General features: G+C 48.9%; 1 protein-coding gene across 1 annotated transcript; it reads right to left on the reverse strand.

The window, feature by feature from the left end:
- Positions 1-676: 676 nt before the first annotated feature.
- Positions 677-14,761, reverse strand: Cav3 (caveolin 3). The gene is made up of 2 exons (XM_048438541.3): positions 14,448-14,761; positions 677-1,417 (listed from the first exon to the last, which is right to left on the reverse strand). Exons 1-2 carry the CDS (start codon positions 14,559-14,561, stop codon positions 1,076-1,078), a joined length of 456 nt encoding a protein of 151 aa, XP_048294498.2. The 5' UTR covers positions 14,562-14,761; the 3' UTR covers positions 677-1,075.
- Positions 14,762-15,055: the final 294 nt, after the last annotated feature.

Genomic DNA, 15,055 nt, shown 5'->3' on the forward strand with positions numbered 1-15,055 from the left:
TCTCATATTAGTTTCCTGGCAGGCTCCAGGGTCACCTCTCTGCTAGTGACAGCTGTATGGGCCGTGGCAGGGACCAGAAGGGGGGTCCGGTTATTATTCTAAGGAGTCCTGGGTGTGCTCGTTTGTTTGTGGAAAGATTTGAGGATCTTGGATCCAACCCCTCACGAGATTTGTTAAACCCACTGTGTGTTGTGGTCTAACTGGAGATTTGGGATTCTTTAGTGTCACCTTGAAGGGACCAAGTTCCCAATGGGGCATGTGTGGAAAGCCATCCGAAAATGAGATCGCTAAGATTTGGTGTGTGTTTATGCTGTGGGGGAGACAAAGAGGTGTTGTGAGTACACTCCGCTATTTTCACAGCTAGTCGAGATATGTAAACCCTGGGCCTCAGACACTATGCTCTGGGCTCAGTGTCTTCTGAGCCGAGGTTTGAGACTGGGACCCATCTGGGGATGCTCACTTGCTCTGAGTAGTCACAGCAGCCTCAAGGACATCAGAAGTCTTGTGAAAACAATCTCTTCATATGGGAGACCCTAGGCCCAGCAAACAAGCAGAAGGCTAAAGAAAACACAACTTGGTGCTTGCTTTCAAGTTGCCCAGAGCTCCAGCTGAATTTTCTAGATTTCAGAGCCAGAAAAGGACACACGACCAAGTCACGGGCAGGCGAAGCAAGGTGTTCCCCGGTGCAGCAGAAACCCTTTATTGCAGCACTTTGCTCCTGCCTGCAGTCACTGCTGGCTCTCTCTGCAGGAGGAGCAGTGCCGCACCTCTAGGGGACTAGCTCTGGTTTGTGGTATTACAGTACATGTGAACGCAAAGCCTTGCGGTAGCTGCCTCTTAAACCATCTGCCCTCAGGCAGGCTCATGGGGGATCGTGGCAGGCTGAGCAGAGCGAGGGTGTCTCTAGTTCCACACGGGGTCATCTATTCCTTCTGGCTCCCCTGCCCCATGCATTCCCATTTTGAGATGAAATTGAAAGGACTCTCAAAAGAATGAGCTCTCCGGAAGCCCACGTGGCGTGGAGCCACCTGGCCTAATTTCTCCTGCTCAGCCATCCCCATAGCCCAGCCTGGCTTTAGCCTTCCCTCCGCAGTACCACCTTGATGTTGCTGCAGACCTGGCCCAGGGCAGCAAAGAGCGGGTTGCAGAAGGTGCGGATACACAGTGAGTAGATGTGGCTGATGCACTGGATCTCGATCAGGTAGCTCTTAATGCAAGGCACCACGACCCAGATGTGGCAGAAGGAGATACAGGCGAACAGGAAGCCCCAGATCAGGGCCAGCGGCACACCCAGCAGGGTAGACAGCAGGCGGTAGCACCAGTACTTGGAGACGGTGAAAGTGGTGTAGCTCACCTTCCATACACCATCGAAGCTGTAGGTGCCCTCGGGCTCTGCGATCACATCTTCAAAATCTACCTGCGGGAGCCAGAAGGGGACAGCTCAACTCACGGCACATGTGGGCCTTTCTTGCGTTTGCAAACCTGTATCAGAAACTCTGGGAGTGAAGCCAGATAGATGGTTGAACAGCTAAACGAGCACCTGTTTCTCTGGCAGGCTTGGGTTTCGTTTCCACATAGTGGCTCACAATCACCCATAACTCCAGTTCCAGGGAATCTGACACCCTCTTCTGAATTTCATGGGCCCCAGGCAAGCACATAGTGCATGGACATAAAGCAATTCATACACATAAGTAAAATAAAACTAAACAAAAGATTAAAAAAAAGATAAAAGAAACTCTGGGATTGTCTTGGTGGGGTCTGAGGCTATATCTCTAATGATTGTCCAATATTGATGACAATGTTGATCTCCATTCCCGCTGACTTGTCACGTACTGTAGTTACAAGATACTCTGAAGCCTTCCCAGCCTCTTCATCCTTTGCTTGGGTAAAAGAATGCCCAGAAGTCAATATCTTGTTTAATATGGCAGTGCTTGAGTTGCAGTGTCTGCTCTAGTTTGGGTCTGCAATGTTTCCCAAAGGCCTGGTCCCCAAGATCGTACTATTGGGAGATGGTAGAACGTAGAGGGAGGAAGTTAGGGCATTTGAAATGTGCTCTGCAGGGGACACTGGGAGCCCTGGTCTTCATTTTTCTTACTCCCTGGCCGTCAGGAACAGTTTGGCTCCACCATGTACTCCTGCCATGATGTACTTGTCTTACCACAGGACTGAAAGCAACCAACTGACTGTGGATTATACCTCCACATCTGTGTGTATAATAAACCTTTCTATACATTGCTTATTTCAGATATTTGTTATAGAGATGGAAAGATGACACCACCAGTTTTTTGTTAACTTGACATAAGTTAGAGTCATTTGGGAAGAAGCAACCTCTATTGAAGAAAATGTCCCTACCAGATTGGCCTGTGGGCAAACCTAGGGTGCATTTTTCTTAATTAGTAATTGCTGTGTCAGGGAGGGCCTAGCCCATTGTGGGTAGTGTCATCCCTGGACAGGTGATACTGGGGTATATAAGAAAGGAGGTTGAGCAAGCCTTGGAAAGCAAGTCAGTAAATTGTTTGTCTTAGTTAGGGTTTCAGTTGTTGTGAAGAGACACCATGACCATAGCAACTCATATAAAGGAAAAAATTAATTGAGTGACTTATAGTTTCAGAGATTGTCATCATGGTGGAACATGGTGGCACGCGGGCAGACATGGTGCTGGAGAAGGAGCTGAGAGGGGGAAAGGAGCTAGATCTTGATCCCACAGGCAACAGGAAGGGAACTGAGACACTGGCCATGACTTGAGCATAGCAGGCCTCAAAGCCCACCTCCGCAGTGACACACTTCCTCTAAGAAGGTCATCCTACTTCAACAAAGCCTAATAATGCTACTCCCTATGAGCTTATGGGGGCCAGTTACATTCAAACTACTAGTGTTCCTCCATACTTTCTGCTTTAGTCTCTGACTCCAGGATCCTATGCTTGAGTTCCTGCCCTGACTTCCCTCACTGATGAAGTATGACCTGAGACTTGTACATTGAAATAAACCCTGTCCCCCACAAGTTGCTTTGACCATGGTGTTTTATTACAGCAGCATAAATCCTCGCTATGACACATACATCTTATTATTTAATGATCCTAATGAAGTTTGACGGCCAGGGGCTAGAGTGAGGCTCAGCTGGTAGAGCATTGGCTTAGCAGACACAAAGCCCTGCATTTCATCCTTAATGACACACAAACCATGTAATTCCAGAACTTGAGAGGTGAGGGCAAGAGGATCGGAAGTTCAAGGTCATCCTCAACTATTTTAAGTGTTAAAGAGCAGTTTGGGTTATATGAGTCCCTGTTTCAAAATAAACAACAACAACAACAACAACAAAAAACAAAAACACAAAAATAACTTGATGGTCATTTATCCTGCAGAGATTTGTGGATCTCTTGTGGACATGTCATAAACTCTGGTCCTCGTGGAGCTAATGTGGGTGGTAAGTACTTATTAAGTGGGAGGTGGGAGCTGGGTACTTCTAAAGGGCATTTAACTCAGACTATGGCGCTTCCTGGTGGTAGCTTGTGTCTGAAGGCTACCAGGTGGGCAGAGAAGTTGTGGGCTGGAAAAGAGCATGGGGACTAAAAGAACAGAAGCTGCTAGAAGCCAGTGGGTTACACAGTGCAGCCTTCAGGAGATCCAGGTGCTTCCTGAAGGCCAATGCAGCAAGGAACAGGGTGGTATTGGAGAAGGTACACGGGGAGACCTCACTACCGTGGACCTTTTGATGGCGGTGGGGGGTGCTCAGCTGAATCTGGATTTTGAGTAGCTTGTTTAGTTACTGCAACTGGGCAGTAGGCATGCTGGCAGTGAGAATGGATGTGGGGGTCATGAGAACTTGATACCCCTTTTGCAGCAGTAGCTGTGAGTTGGAAAGAGGCACAGGTATGGGAGCCACTGGCCTGTGGCTAGACACAGCCAGCCTAGAACTGGCATCTTCACCTCTGGTTTCTGTGGAGCAAAAATGGAGAGTTTCTAACTCTTCATGGATCTCCCAAAGTTTAGGATCCTAGAAGTTAGGCTGGAGGGCCCCTCCAGCCTAACCTGGGTACATTCCTCATCCCCATCTCTCAGAGAGGGAATTCTGTCTATGGAAAGGTTTTGACCTCAGAGACCTTTCCAACCTCCATGGTGCCAACACCCTTCCTGAGAGGATCTCCTGAAGTAGCTTGTAGAGAGACCCGCATGACCTCAGAAACTCTGCCAGCAAAGAGGCATTTGGGCAGAGGTTTGCTTCTCTGCCTTTGGCCCATTTGACTCCTTCCCACTGGCCTCCTTGCTCAGCCTATCCTGGTCTTGCCTCTCTTTCATGTGATAGTCCTGAGCTGCAGGTTCTTTGTTGGCAGGCTTCCCATTCCTCATCACCTACCTGGGGGAGCATAGAGGCCCAGAAGTGGGGGCTCTAGCCTGAACCTGAACCAGGTTCAGTCCAGGTGTCCTGACTAATCCAATGTCTTCCCACTACTACAGCGGGGGTCAGACCCCAAGGTGTATGCTGGCTATGCTGCATCCGTCAGGGAGGGCGAACCCTCCCAGTGAGATCTGGCCCTTGGTAGGCAGAGAAACCTATTCCGAGACAGAGCCGCAGCTCTTTATCTTTACCGCCCACCCAGAGCTGCAGCTCATCAACCACAGTAGCCCCGCCTGCCCCTTTAATTCAGCGGCTTCCTCCATTTGACACACTCTTCCTGTTTGTGTCTGGCTCTCAAGTGGCTGCCCTGCCTGGACCCTGTCTAGCTGCTTATTGGCTGAATGGCCCCTATCAAGTTATTGGGTTTTTCTGGGTTGCATTTTCCTTGTCCTGTTTTGTAGGCATCGTGGGAGGATGAACTAAATTGAGACATGTGAAGATGCAGGACAACGGCTGGCACTGAGTGGCGGGGTGAGGAATGGCTAGCTGCTGCTAGGGTTCCGATCTGAAATTCCTTCTAATGGAACGTGCGTTAAAGCCTTGGTCCCAGAGTGGCACCACTGGGAGGCCAAAGGACCTTTGAGTTGGCACCTCGTGGAAGGTTGTTAGACTATAGGTGGTGTGACTTTAAAGCCAACTTTGTCCCTTCCTCTTCATCATTCACTTCCCACCATGAGGTGAATGGTTTGGCCATGGTGGACAGTCTCATCATAGACTCAAAGCCACGAGGTCTCTGTCATGGACTGAGACCTCCAAAACCATGAGCCAAAAACAACCTGCACTCTTTGTAAGTTAGACATCTTGGGTACTTGCTACACAGAGATGGACTGAACAGCTGTTATTAGAGGTGGAGACTGTAGTGGAGGGCATTCCTCAATAAAGAGCTAGCCATGCCTGTAATCCCAACCCCAGGGAGGCTGAGACAGGAGAATTGATATAAGTTTGATGAAAGCCTGGACTACGTAGTGGGCTACAGGTCAGTCTGTCTATAGTGTGAGATTCCATCTCAAACAACACCAACCAAAAACGAAAACTGGGAATCTAGGGTCCAAAGGTGAGCTTGCACATCAGTGCAGCTGCTGAATGGGTGGGTCTGACATGGCTGTCTGTCTGTCTATCATCTATCTACTATCTATCTATCTATCTATCTATCTATCTATCTATCTATCTATCTATCATCATCTATCTATAATCTATCGATCTACCCATCTATCTATCTACCATCCATTCTCCCATCCATTTTCTACCCACCCACCCATCTATACACTTCTCTATCTCTATCAGTTCATTCATCCTCCTGCCTATTTGTCTGTTTGTCTATCTGCCCCCCTTTCTTCTTATCTATCCATTGCCCATTTGTTCATCTACAGAAACAAATACTTACTGAGCATCCAGTGCTCAGTACTCAATACCTGCCGCATGGTGGATGCTCCCTAATGACAGTACTTGTTCAAATGCTCTTAAGTTCCTATAAAACGCGTCTCAGCAGTTCTGTGGACATCCCAAATCACGAATAAATGAATTCTCCAGTTGACCTCATCACACTGCGTGTACCTCTCATTGACAGCGGATAATGGATGAAATTCTTTCTCTCTTTTTCTGCGTATAGTGCTTGTCCCTTCCATGAAGATCTCTCTGTTGTGTTTTTTAATTATCATTTCTTCCCAGAAAACATTGGCACCCACACTTGAGTTATTTCCTGGGATCATCCTGAGAGCCGAATGTCTGGCCTCTTTTCTTTGAAACAGCAACGTGCTGTTGGAAGACTGTGCTGGAGGGAGGCAGCTGCTCCCCTAAATTGAATCTGAGACCGGAGAGCACTCTGGTCACAAATGCTGGTTTGGAGAGCCATTCATAAAAGCCATTCATAAGAGTCACTCAGCAGCTCTAGGTGGCCATGCCAGCACATCAAGCACACTGCGACTTTTTTTCCTATTTCTTTGCTAGCAGTGGAAGGAAGAAGGCTTTTTCTTGCAGGGTTGGGGCTGAGGAAGCCTCAGAACCACCTATGTAGCTGGATGGTGGGAAGGGAAGGCTGGTGCTGTTTTGGATCCTGTCTTCTCCTCTGACAGAGTTATATTTGGAGCACCCAAAAAGCCAGTTGGTTAACTGGCACAGGCCTGCACAGCCCCCATGGTCACTGAGAGGATTGGAAATGTGTAGGACCATTGGGTTGCCTAAGGATGACTGGGGAAAGACAGACCTACCCCTGTCAAAATTCTGCCTTCACCAAGAATTCCACGTGACTCGGTCCTTGGTCATCCAGGGTCAGGACAATTCAGATAAGATATCTCGGAGTGGGGGAGGTGGTGCTGGGATTCCAGCTTCCAATTGGCTGTTGAGTTACTGTGTGATTCAAGGTGTTAGGCTTCTCCTCTCTAGGAGTCTAGTTATTTGCTGTGTTGAACTCTACAAGAGAGAATACACACAATCCTCAGCATAGCGTCAGCTTGGGAGTCATACGACAGGAGCAAGTAGCTTAGCATATCTGGGTCCCGGTTTCCTGGCCTGCTGTCTTGCTATGTAAGGGGTGGTCATTCTGTTCCAGAAGATCAGTGCAGAAGCTGAGTTGGTGATAGACGTAGTCACAGAGATTCAATGCAGTTGTTTTATGACTACTGAATAATAATGTTAATGAGGATTTATACTTCAGACCCACTTTTCATTTCTCTGATCATTAATTTTTACTATGTCTTACAAAAGTATTGCTGTACAACAGGCTGGAATGGTCACAGTAGGACTGACCCTTCCCCGCACAGTCTGAAAGGCACTGACGTAGAAAATTACAAGGTGAAGTGAGATGACAGCTGCAAAAACAGTTTTAAAAGATGGATGAGATTTGCTTCTTTTGTTAGAAATGACATTAGCCGATTTCTGTCTGATCTGGGGTGACCATGATAATTCCCACAATGCATTTGGGTTCTATGAGATCATCTCTGCCCATGTATCTTATACTAGCCATTTCATAGGGTGTTTGAGGGCCAAGCAGGAGACCCAAGTCAGACAGACAGCAAAGCTTGTGCCTGAATCTCTGCTGCATGCTTCTTGTTCAGGGCTATCACGTGGGCTGGGTGCCTTGTTCAGCACTGTTCCAGGGACAAGCCTGACTGTGGAGGTAAGGGAATGAAGAAAAGACAAACACAGACAGAAATCTCTGGTCAGGCGGTCGGGGCTCTTGGATGGAGAAACCATAGCACCCCGGAAGCTCAGCATATTTATTATAGAGTTGATCAGAGAGGCAGGATTATTGTAGACAGCTGAACAAAGAGGCAGGGTTTGTGGTATGGAGTTAGATCAAGGAGGCTGGTTTAACTTGTCTCTGTTGGAGCAGTCTCTAGGTTGTAAGTATCCAGGGGAAGAAAGCTATGCGGACACTTTCTACACACGTTATCAACATCCAAACGCAGACCAGAAGGAATGGTTTTGCCATTTACCTCTGACCCTCACCCCCTGTGGAGAAAACTTCGCCATTGCTCCATGGGTCTGAGGCCTTGGGACCTTTGACATCACTATTCCTGTGTCAACAGCACACATTCACTCAGGACTTCAGTCACTTCTGACTTTCTCCATTCTCTGCAGCTGGATACCCCAGTAGGAGCTGAAGCTCAGAACACAGTGCAGGAGGTGGGCAGTATTACCAGTGTCTTGGGCTGAGAGCATCTTACAGGGCTACCCAGAGAACGCTTGCTGGAACACAAAGACTTGTGTTTGTGTAAGTGCCAGGGAAGGGACCAAAACAGGGTCGCAGGAAGTGAGAAAGGAAATCTGTCTTCCCAGTGCATTTGGCATCTGGCCTCTTGCTGGCTCCTTCTTGGCATCTCTCTTACTCTCTCAGCTAGTGCCTTTGGTGAGGATGGTGCTGGTGGAGTGGGGAGCAGTGGAAATGCCTTGGCTGGAGCCCTAGACTGTGTACTAGCTTTTGGCCGCAGGCTAGCAGGTCTCCTCAAATAACCCTCAATGAGTCACTGTTCTTTGTATCTGCGCCCGTGGGTGGTCTTGTCCCATCTCAAGTCTGAGTTTGCCATGAGACTCATTTTAACCACCAGAATATGACAGAGAGAGCTTTGGGTCAGTTCCAGACTGAAGACTAAGAAGCCCTGGCACCTTCATCTTTGGGGACTCCTGAGTCACCATTTTTTGAGGCTTACTTTTATACCTTGCTGTAGAGGCCAGTGGTGCTAAGTGCGTGTTACACCGCTCTTCTAGAAACAGTCGTAAAACTCTGGGACAGAGGCTCAGCCATCCCAGCATCCACACTGGGTCCTGTCCCCTGGCTCTACCTGTGTCCTAGAATAGCAGAGGACCTTCTTGAATGGCCCAGCTCTGAAGAGCGGGGTGTGATGTCAGCCTTCGGCTCCCATCTGACTGAAGCTGTCGGAGATGTCCCCAGAGAGAGTAGAACTGCCTAGCCAGCTCCTCAAATTCACAGAACCTGTGGGGAGATGGATTGCTTGACAGCTGATTACTAATAAAAGTATGTCCCTGGGAAGAGCACCCTGGGTCCCAGCTTCATTTTCTAGAAGCTGAGGTGGGAGCAGGCTTGTTTGCTTATGTTCCAAAACTAAAGCACAAGATATTCTCTACCTTGGCTGAATGAATAAAGAGTTCTGATGGCAGAACACAGGGAACTAAGTTTTAGCAAGTTAACCCCACAAAAGGAGACCACATTTTGAAAGGTCTGGACCAGCTGTTCTCAACCTGTGGGTCGTGCGTGACCCTTTGAGGGGTTGAAAGACCATTTCACAAGGGGTTCCCTAAGACAATTGGAAAACACAGATATTTATGTTGCAATTCGTAAGAGTAGTAAAATTACAGTTTTGAAGTAGCAACAAAATAATTGTATGGTTGGGGGTCAGCACAACTTGAGGAACTGCTTTAAAGGGTCACAGCGTTAGGAAGGTTGAGAACCACTGGTCTAGACCAGCATAGTCTCTGTATCACCAAGTGAGAATACCTCCATATTAGTTCCATGTAGCCTTGTATGTGTTCATATGTATGCGTGTATACGTGTGTGTGTGTGTGTGTGTGTGCGTGTGTGTGTGCATGTGTATGTGTGTGTGTGTGCGCGCGCGCACGTGTGCGCATGCACAGAGGCCAGAGGCCAGAGGTCAACACTGAATCTTCCTCAGCTGCTTTTCCACTTTGTTTCCCTGAGACAGTCTCTCACCTGGAACTTACCCATTCAGCTAGCCTGAGAGGCTCAGGGATATCTCATCTTCCCCAGCCCTAGTGCTGGGGCTACAGGCACATACCAGCCCTGCCTGGCTTTTGATGTGCATTGTGGGAACTAAACTCAGGTACTCCTGCTTGTGCAGTGAACGCTCCTCTGACTGAGTCAGCTTCCCAGGGCCCTTGCCGCCATTCTGAGAGGTGACTTACAGGGGGCATGGCACAGGAAGGGAAGGGCTGGGAGGACTGTGTGAACCACGATCCACCTTCAATATGCTCTTCCTGCTTTCTCACCCACAAATTCGTTCTCAGGTACTCCGGGCTTTCCTCATTGGATGTTCAGGATTCTCCAGCAGCCAGAGGAATAGAGAGGTTCTATTTGTGGTACCAACTCTGGCTAGCTGGTGGGGCTTCACTTCCTGGAAAAGTACTGTGATCTATTAGTAATGTCTGCCATGCACACAGGAAGGAAGGGGTGGTGTCTATACCTGCCTCTCACACTCCCGGGCTCCATCCATAGTCCTCCTAGAACTGTGAAAAGCCTCCTTATCATATTCCATTTTCTCTTCTTAGAACACCTGTTCCTCAATTTACTTTTTTTTCCCCCTCATTTTAAAACGTCCACCTTGGGTATCGTTTTGCCAAGAGAGGATGGCTCCTGATTTTCCCAGGCACAAGTCACTCTTCTCCCCTAACCTTCCAGGACACCTCATCTGACACCAGCTTATGGCATTTGTCACCTTTCCCTGTACTTACTCTAGTCTCTCTCATGGCAAGGCTTCGATTCTCGGGTCAGTTTTACTACACAGCAGAGTGTCCCTGTTCCACCAAAGCCGGAAGTGGGACTTTGAGGGGAGTGGCAGACTGCTGGCATCTCTGGCGCTTCTTGGCCTTAGCTGACAAGCAAAAGGTGCTACTGGAAGGGGCAGGGTGTTTTGTGGCAGGTGTGAATTGGAAGTGGGTAGAGAATTCATATAAGGAAAACGTTTTGACACATCTATTCAAGTCTTTGGGGCTGACATGAGGCACCCAAGGAGGGAGAGATAAAGTTGCTTCAACAGAACCTAGCACCTATGTGTGAGCCAACGAGGAGGGAATTTGGAATTAGTCATGAGCCTGCTCAGAGTGACCCCAGTGACAGGGGTAGGCTGGGGTTTCTAGGTATGCGTGGCCGGGGCTGTTAGAGTCTCTACAAGCTGAGTCTTCAGGACGTGCCATCATGTGGGGCACATGTACTAGTGAGCTTAGTGGCCCCCAAGCCCGGTATGTGGTACGCAAACAGTTCCCACCATATCCTCTAGGTCAAACTGGTGCCTGGTAGGTACACAGCAGGCTCTCAGGACCATGTGGGGGTCCATACTAGGGGCAGAGATGGGTGGGGAAAAGAGTGAAGTGTTTTCTTCCCAGCCATCATCTCTCATGACTTCCACTCAGCCAGGGGCCTGACCCGAGGATGGGAGACTAATAAGTCTAGTGGGTGTACAGGTCCCATTTTCTCCTCGACTATGTTCAAGGGCAGTGCCACTTGGTATCTCCCTGTACCGGTGCTCCCCAGGTGCCGGTGCTCCCCAGGTGGCTCTGTCTGCTTCCTCTCCTGGGTTTTACTGTGTGAAATTAGCAACTGATTGCAGAGGGGACTATGAGCCTCTACCCAAAAGGATTTTCCGAGACACTCAGCAAGCCTAGTGTCTTTGCTTGTTCCAGAAATGGGGACGACAAGTGGTCCTTCCTGGATTCTGATCTTGTCATTCTAACCCACAAGGACCCTGCTGACAAGCGAGAACACCTTGGCAGAGGGCACTTAGTCTGCTGCTGTGGCCTTCTGTGCCTTCGCCTTGGCCTCTGTCTTATCTCTCTGTCCTCCCCTCTCACCTGACAACCATCTTTCTGTCTTGTTTGTTTACCAGGTGATGACAGAAACCCAGGCTAGAAGGCTGTCCTGTCACCCCTTCCCCCACCACTTTCAGTCAGCCAGTTTTCTCTCTCTCTCTCTCTCTCTCTCTCTCTCTCTCTCTCTCTCTCTCTGTCTTTCTCTCTCTCTCTCTCAGCAGATGGACTGTCCTAAAGTCTCAGTGAACCTGGGTGTGGTATTTATCTCCTGATATCCCTGTCCTGTGTTTCTAAATGATTCATTTCTGATTCATTAAAAATGAAGGAAAGGAAATGCACGACAACTTCCCAAGGCAGACAAGGACCAAATAGTGTCAGTTATTTCCTCTGGACAAAGCTATCTGTGCATCATTTATTTCGTCTTTGGGAACTATTTGTGTGGGGATCAGGAATGTTAGAGAGGACCCCCTCTGCCGCAGAGAAGCTGCAGAAAGCAGGATATCTATATTGCTGTCTCTACCTCTTTCTGTGGATCATAGTCTGAGCCTAGGGCTTGACGCTGCCCTCTCTTGGCTCAGTAGAACTTGAGTCCCCTCTGCACTTGACATCCATCCCAGCCTCCCCAAGGAACTGCTTCCCCATCCTTCTCATCCTCAACTCCAGGGGCTCACCAGGGACTCCAGAGGGCTCAGTTCTCCAGCCTTCTAGACTGGAAGCTGCTTGAGGGCTCTGTTCAGCTCCAATTAACTCCACACTTCCTGGGAGTGGGGACCATGCTACACACCTTCAAATTCCTCATCTCCTTCAGCCCACACATGACATTTCTGCTGCTCAGAGCTGTCTGAAGTTCTTGTTCCTGACGGAGATAAATGGTACTGTTGCAGTGTCACAGGAGGTTCAGAAGCTTAGGTGACATGCCCAGTGTTTTCACTTTGGGGGAGGAGTCTGGAGTTGAAGTAGGTGGTTCAGCTGGACCGCTCTAAGGAAACCATGACTGCTACGCTTCTCTAGTATTTTGAAGTTAGAAAGTTTTGCTTTGTAAATATCCCGTGGAGTTCTATCTCCACCATTAGTGATGTATGTCAATATAACACACAACAGCGTGAGCTGTTCGAGTGGTCGGTCCTAGAGAAAGGGCACAGGGGTGTGGCTACCTGCAGGAGTCAGGGAAGTCTTCCTGGAGGAGGTGACATTTGGTAGTGTCCTTGAAGTCTGAGTGGGGTGGAGTGAAGGCAAGCACTTCTGCTCAAGATACAGGGACATGCTGGGTGAGGCTGGCATGGGGAGTCACCAGGCACAGCAAACAGGGGGCAGAAGCTTATGTTGGGTATGGACAGGCACATGGGAAGTTAGGTTTTTATCGTGTAGAAGGAGCTGTTCTGAAGGAGGCCAGCTCTGGCTGTGTCTTTGAATGAACTCTTGGTTGCGTCACCAAAATCAAATGACCCTAGGTCTCTAAATTCTGAGTCATCATAATCACAATATAAAAAGAGAGATATATTTTTGAACAGTGGTGGCACGCCCCTTTGATCCCAGCACTGCGGAAGCAGAGGCAGATGGATCTCTGAGCACAAAAGCCAGCCTGGTCTACAAAGTGAGTTCCAGGACAACCAACACTATATAGAGAAACCCTGGCTCAAAAAAGAAAACAAAAACAAACAAAATACCAAAGTGGGAGGGCAGCTTCACTATTGGAAAACTTAAGAATGTCTGGCACAATTTGAATATGTGAATCAGTTTTCAACATTACATTTTATAAACCAAATATGGAACATGCATTTCAAAGAAAAATCTGGAGTCCACACTGAGGTGTATTCTCAGTACAAGACATATAGAAAGTTCTAGAAACAAATATGTATAATTTTATATAGCTTAGATACTGAGATGCTACAATTCTGGATATAGAGCTTAATAAAAACCTAAAAATTAATTTAAAATTAGTAAATTAATTAGTGTGTATGCATGTGTGCACTATGGTGTGTGTGTGGAAATCAGAGGGCTTGCAGGAGTCTGTTCTCCCCTCCTACTACATATGTTCTGGGGGCTGAACTCGGGTCCTCGGGTTTGGCAGGGGCCATCTTTTATTTACTGAGACATCTTGCCAGTCCCATGAAAATCAATTTCAACTTGAGAGTTTTCTTTTTTGAGAGTGACCACTAGAAAAAGTTAAAGTTTCAGAGCAGGTGGGTCCATTGGTCATCTCTGCACGGTCTGTTTAGCTTTTCTGTCAACCATGCACGATGCTGAGTCTAATCTTATAAATCTACACATGTAAAACTAAACCACAGGGACTGTTGTGCCAAGACAACACCACCCCTACAATCATGTACAGGGCATAGAAGCTGGTACGGAGTGACTGCAGTACCGTTGGTGGTTTTACTGTTCACAGGTCAGCAGTACAAGGGTCACATTGCACCTGTAATTCTACAGGCAGCTCTGGCTGTGCTTCTCAATACTTAGTTGGGTTGCGCAATCTCTCTGGGGACTCACTTCTGAGGGGGATCCCTCTGACTTTTAAGTAGAGATTGAGCTGTGGGGACCCAAGGCTAGTGACTTGAGTGTTCCCTTCAGGGTGCCTGCTGAGAGGCCTTTGCTTGGTTGTAGTCACCAGCCCTGCAGCGAGGCAGGGAGCTAGGCTGAGGCAGGGAACTGGACTGATGGCCTGAAGGGCCCAGTGTACCAGAGGAACAGATACTAGGTGCGTCTTGAAGGGGCCACCGGGGAAGCTGCCCTCAGGATAACCCCAAGCCCACTATGGAGACAGCCTAAGTGCCGCTGGCACAGTAGAGCAACCGACTTGGCCCGGGTTCTGAATCTTCCCAGCCATTCCTCCTGGGCCTGGGGCCAGAGCCCAGGGCAGGCAATTGGAACTGCTAGTAAGACGGTATTTTTTGAGTCTTCCCCTTAGCCCCATCATGCACGTGGCTAAAGTTTTCTACTGGCCTTCTAAGGCCTGTTTGCTGAGGTTCAAAGAAGACAGTATCCAGGGCTTTGGGGAGGCTGACCGCAAGTCTATGAGGACCATGGTGCCCTGCTTGGGCACAGAGCCTACCTTCACAATGTCCTCATTGATATTCTTGGGGTCGCGGTTCACCAGGTCTATCTCCTTGCAGTGAATGTCCTTGATAATCCGGGCCTCCAGATCCGAGTGCTCTTCGGTCATCATCGTGGGGCTGTGGCACCTTCAGGAGGAGACCCGAGCCTTGTGGCTGGTGCCGTTGACAGTCCTGGAACAGAAGGACCAAGCTTGGGGTCTCCAGATTGGTGCCCCTGACGGCTAAATAGGCCCCACCCAGCATGCCGGCTGACAGCTGTCCTGCATAACTTCAGCAGGCCTCTGGTTAAAGCTGCCCGTGGCATGCCTCCAAGCTAAAATTAAGACTGGATGGTAGAGCACGCCTTAAAGGGGGCTGTGCTGGCCACTGGCCTCACGGGAGAGGAGACCTGGCATTCCCTGCCAGCCTCCAGGGCCTGGCCTTCCCAGTACTCTGTGGAGGCGGGCTGAGCAACTCCCATGGAGTCCCTGGAATTTGCCTGGAGTACTCAGGCTCCTCCCAGGATCAGCTGCTCAAGAAGGGAGGTGGGCTCTGTCCCAGCCCTGTCTCTTGCTAGCTGCTAAGTGACCTTGGCACATGTCCCTTCTCTTGGCCACCAGGACCC

Source organism: Myodes glareolus, chromosome 3 (genome assembly GCF_982192425.1).
Source record: "Myodes glareolus chromosome 3, mMyoGla1.1, whole genome shotgun sequence".
Lineage (NCBI taxonomy): Eukaryota > Metazoa > Chordata > Mammalia > Rodentia > Cricetidae > Myodes > Myodes glareolus.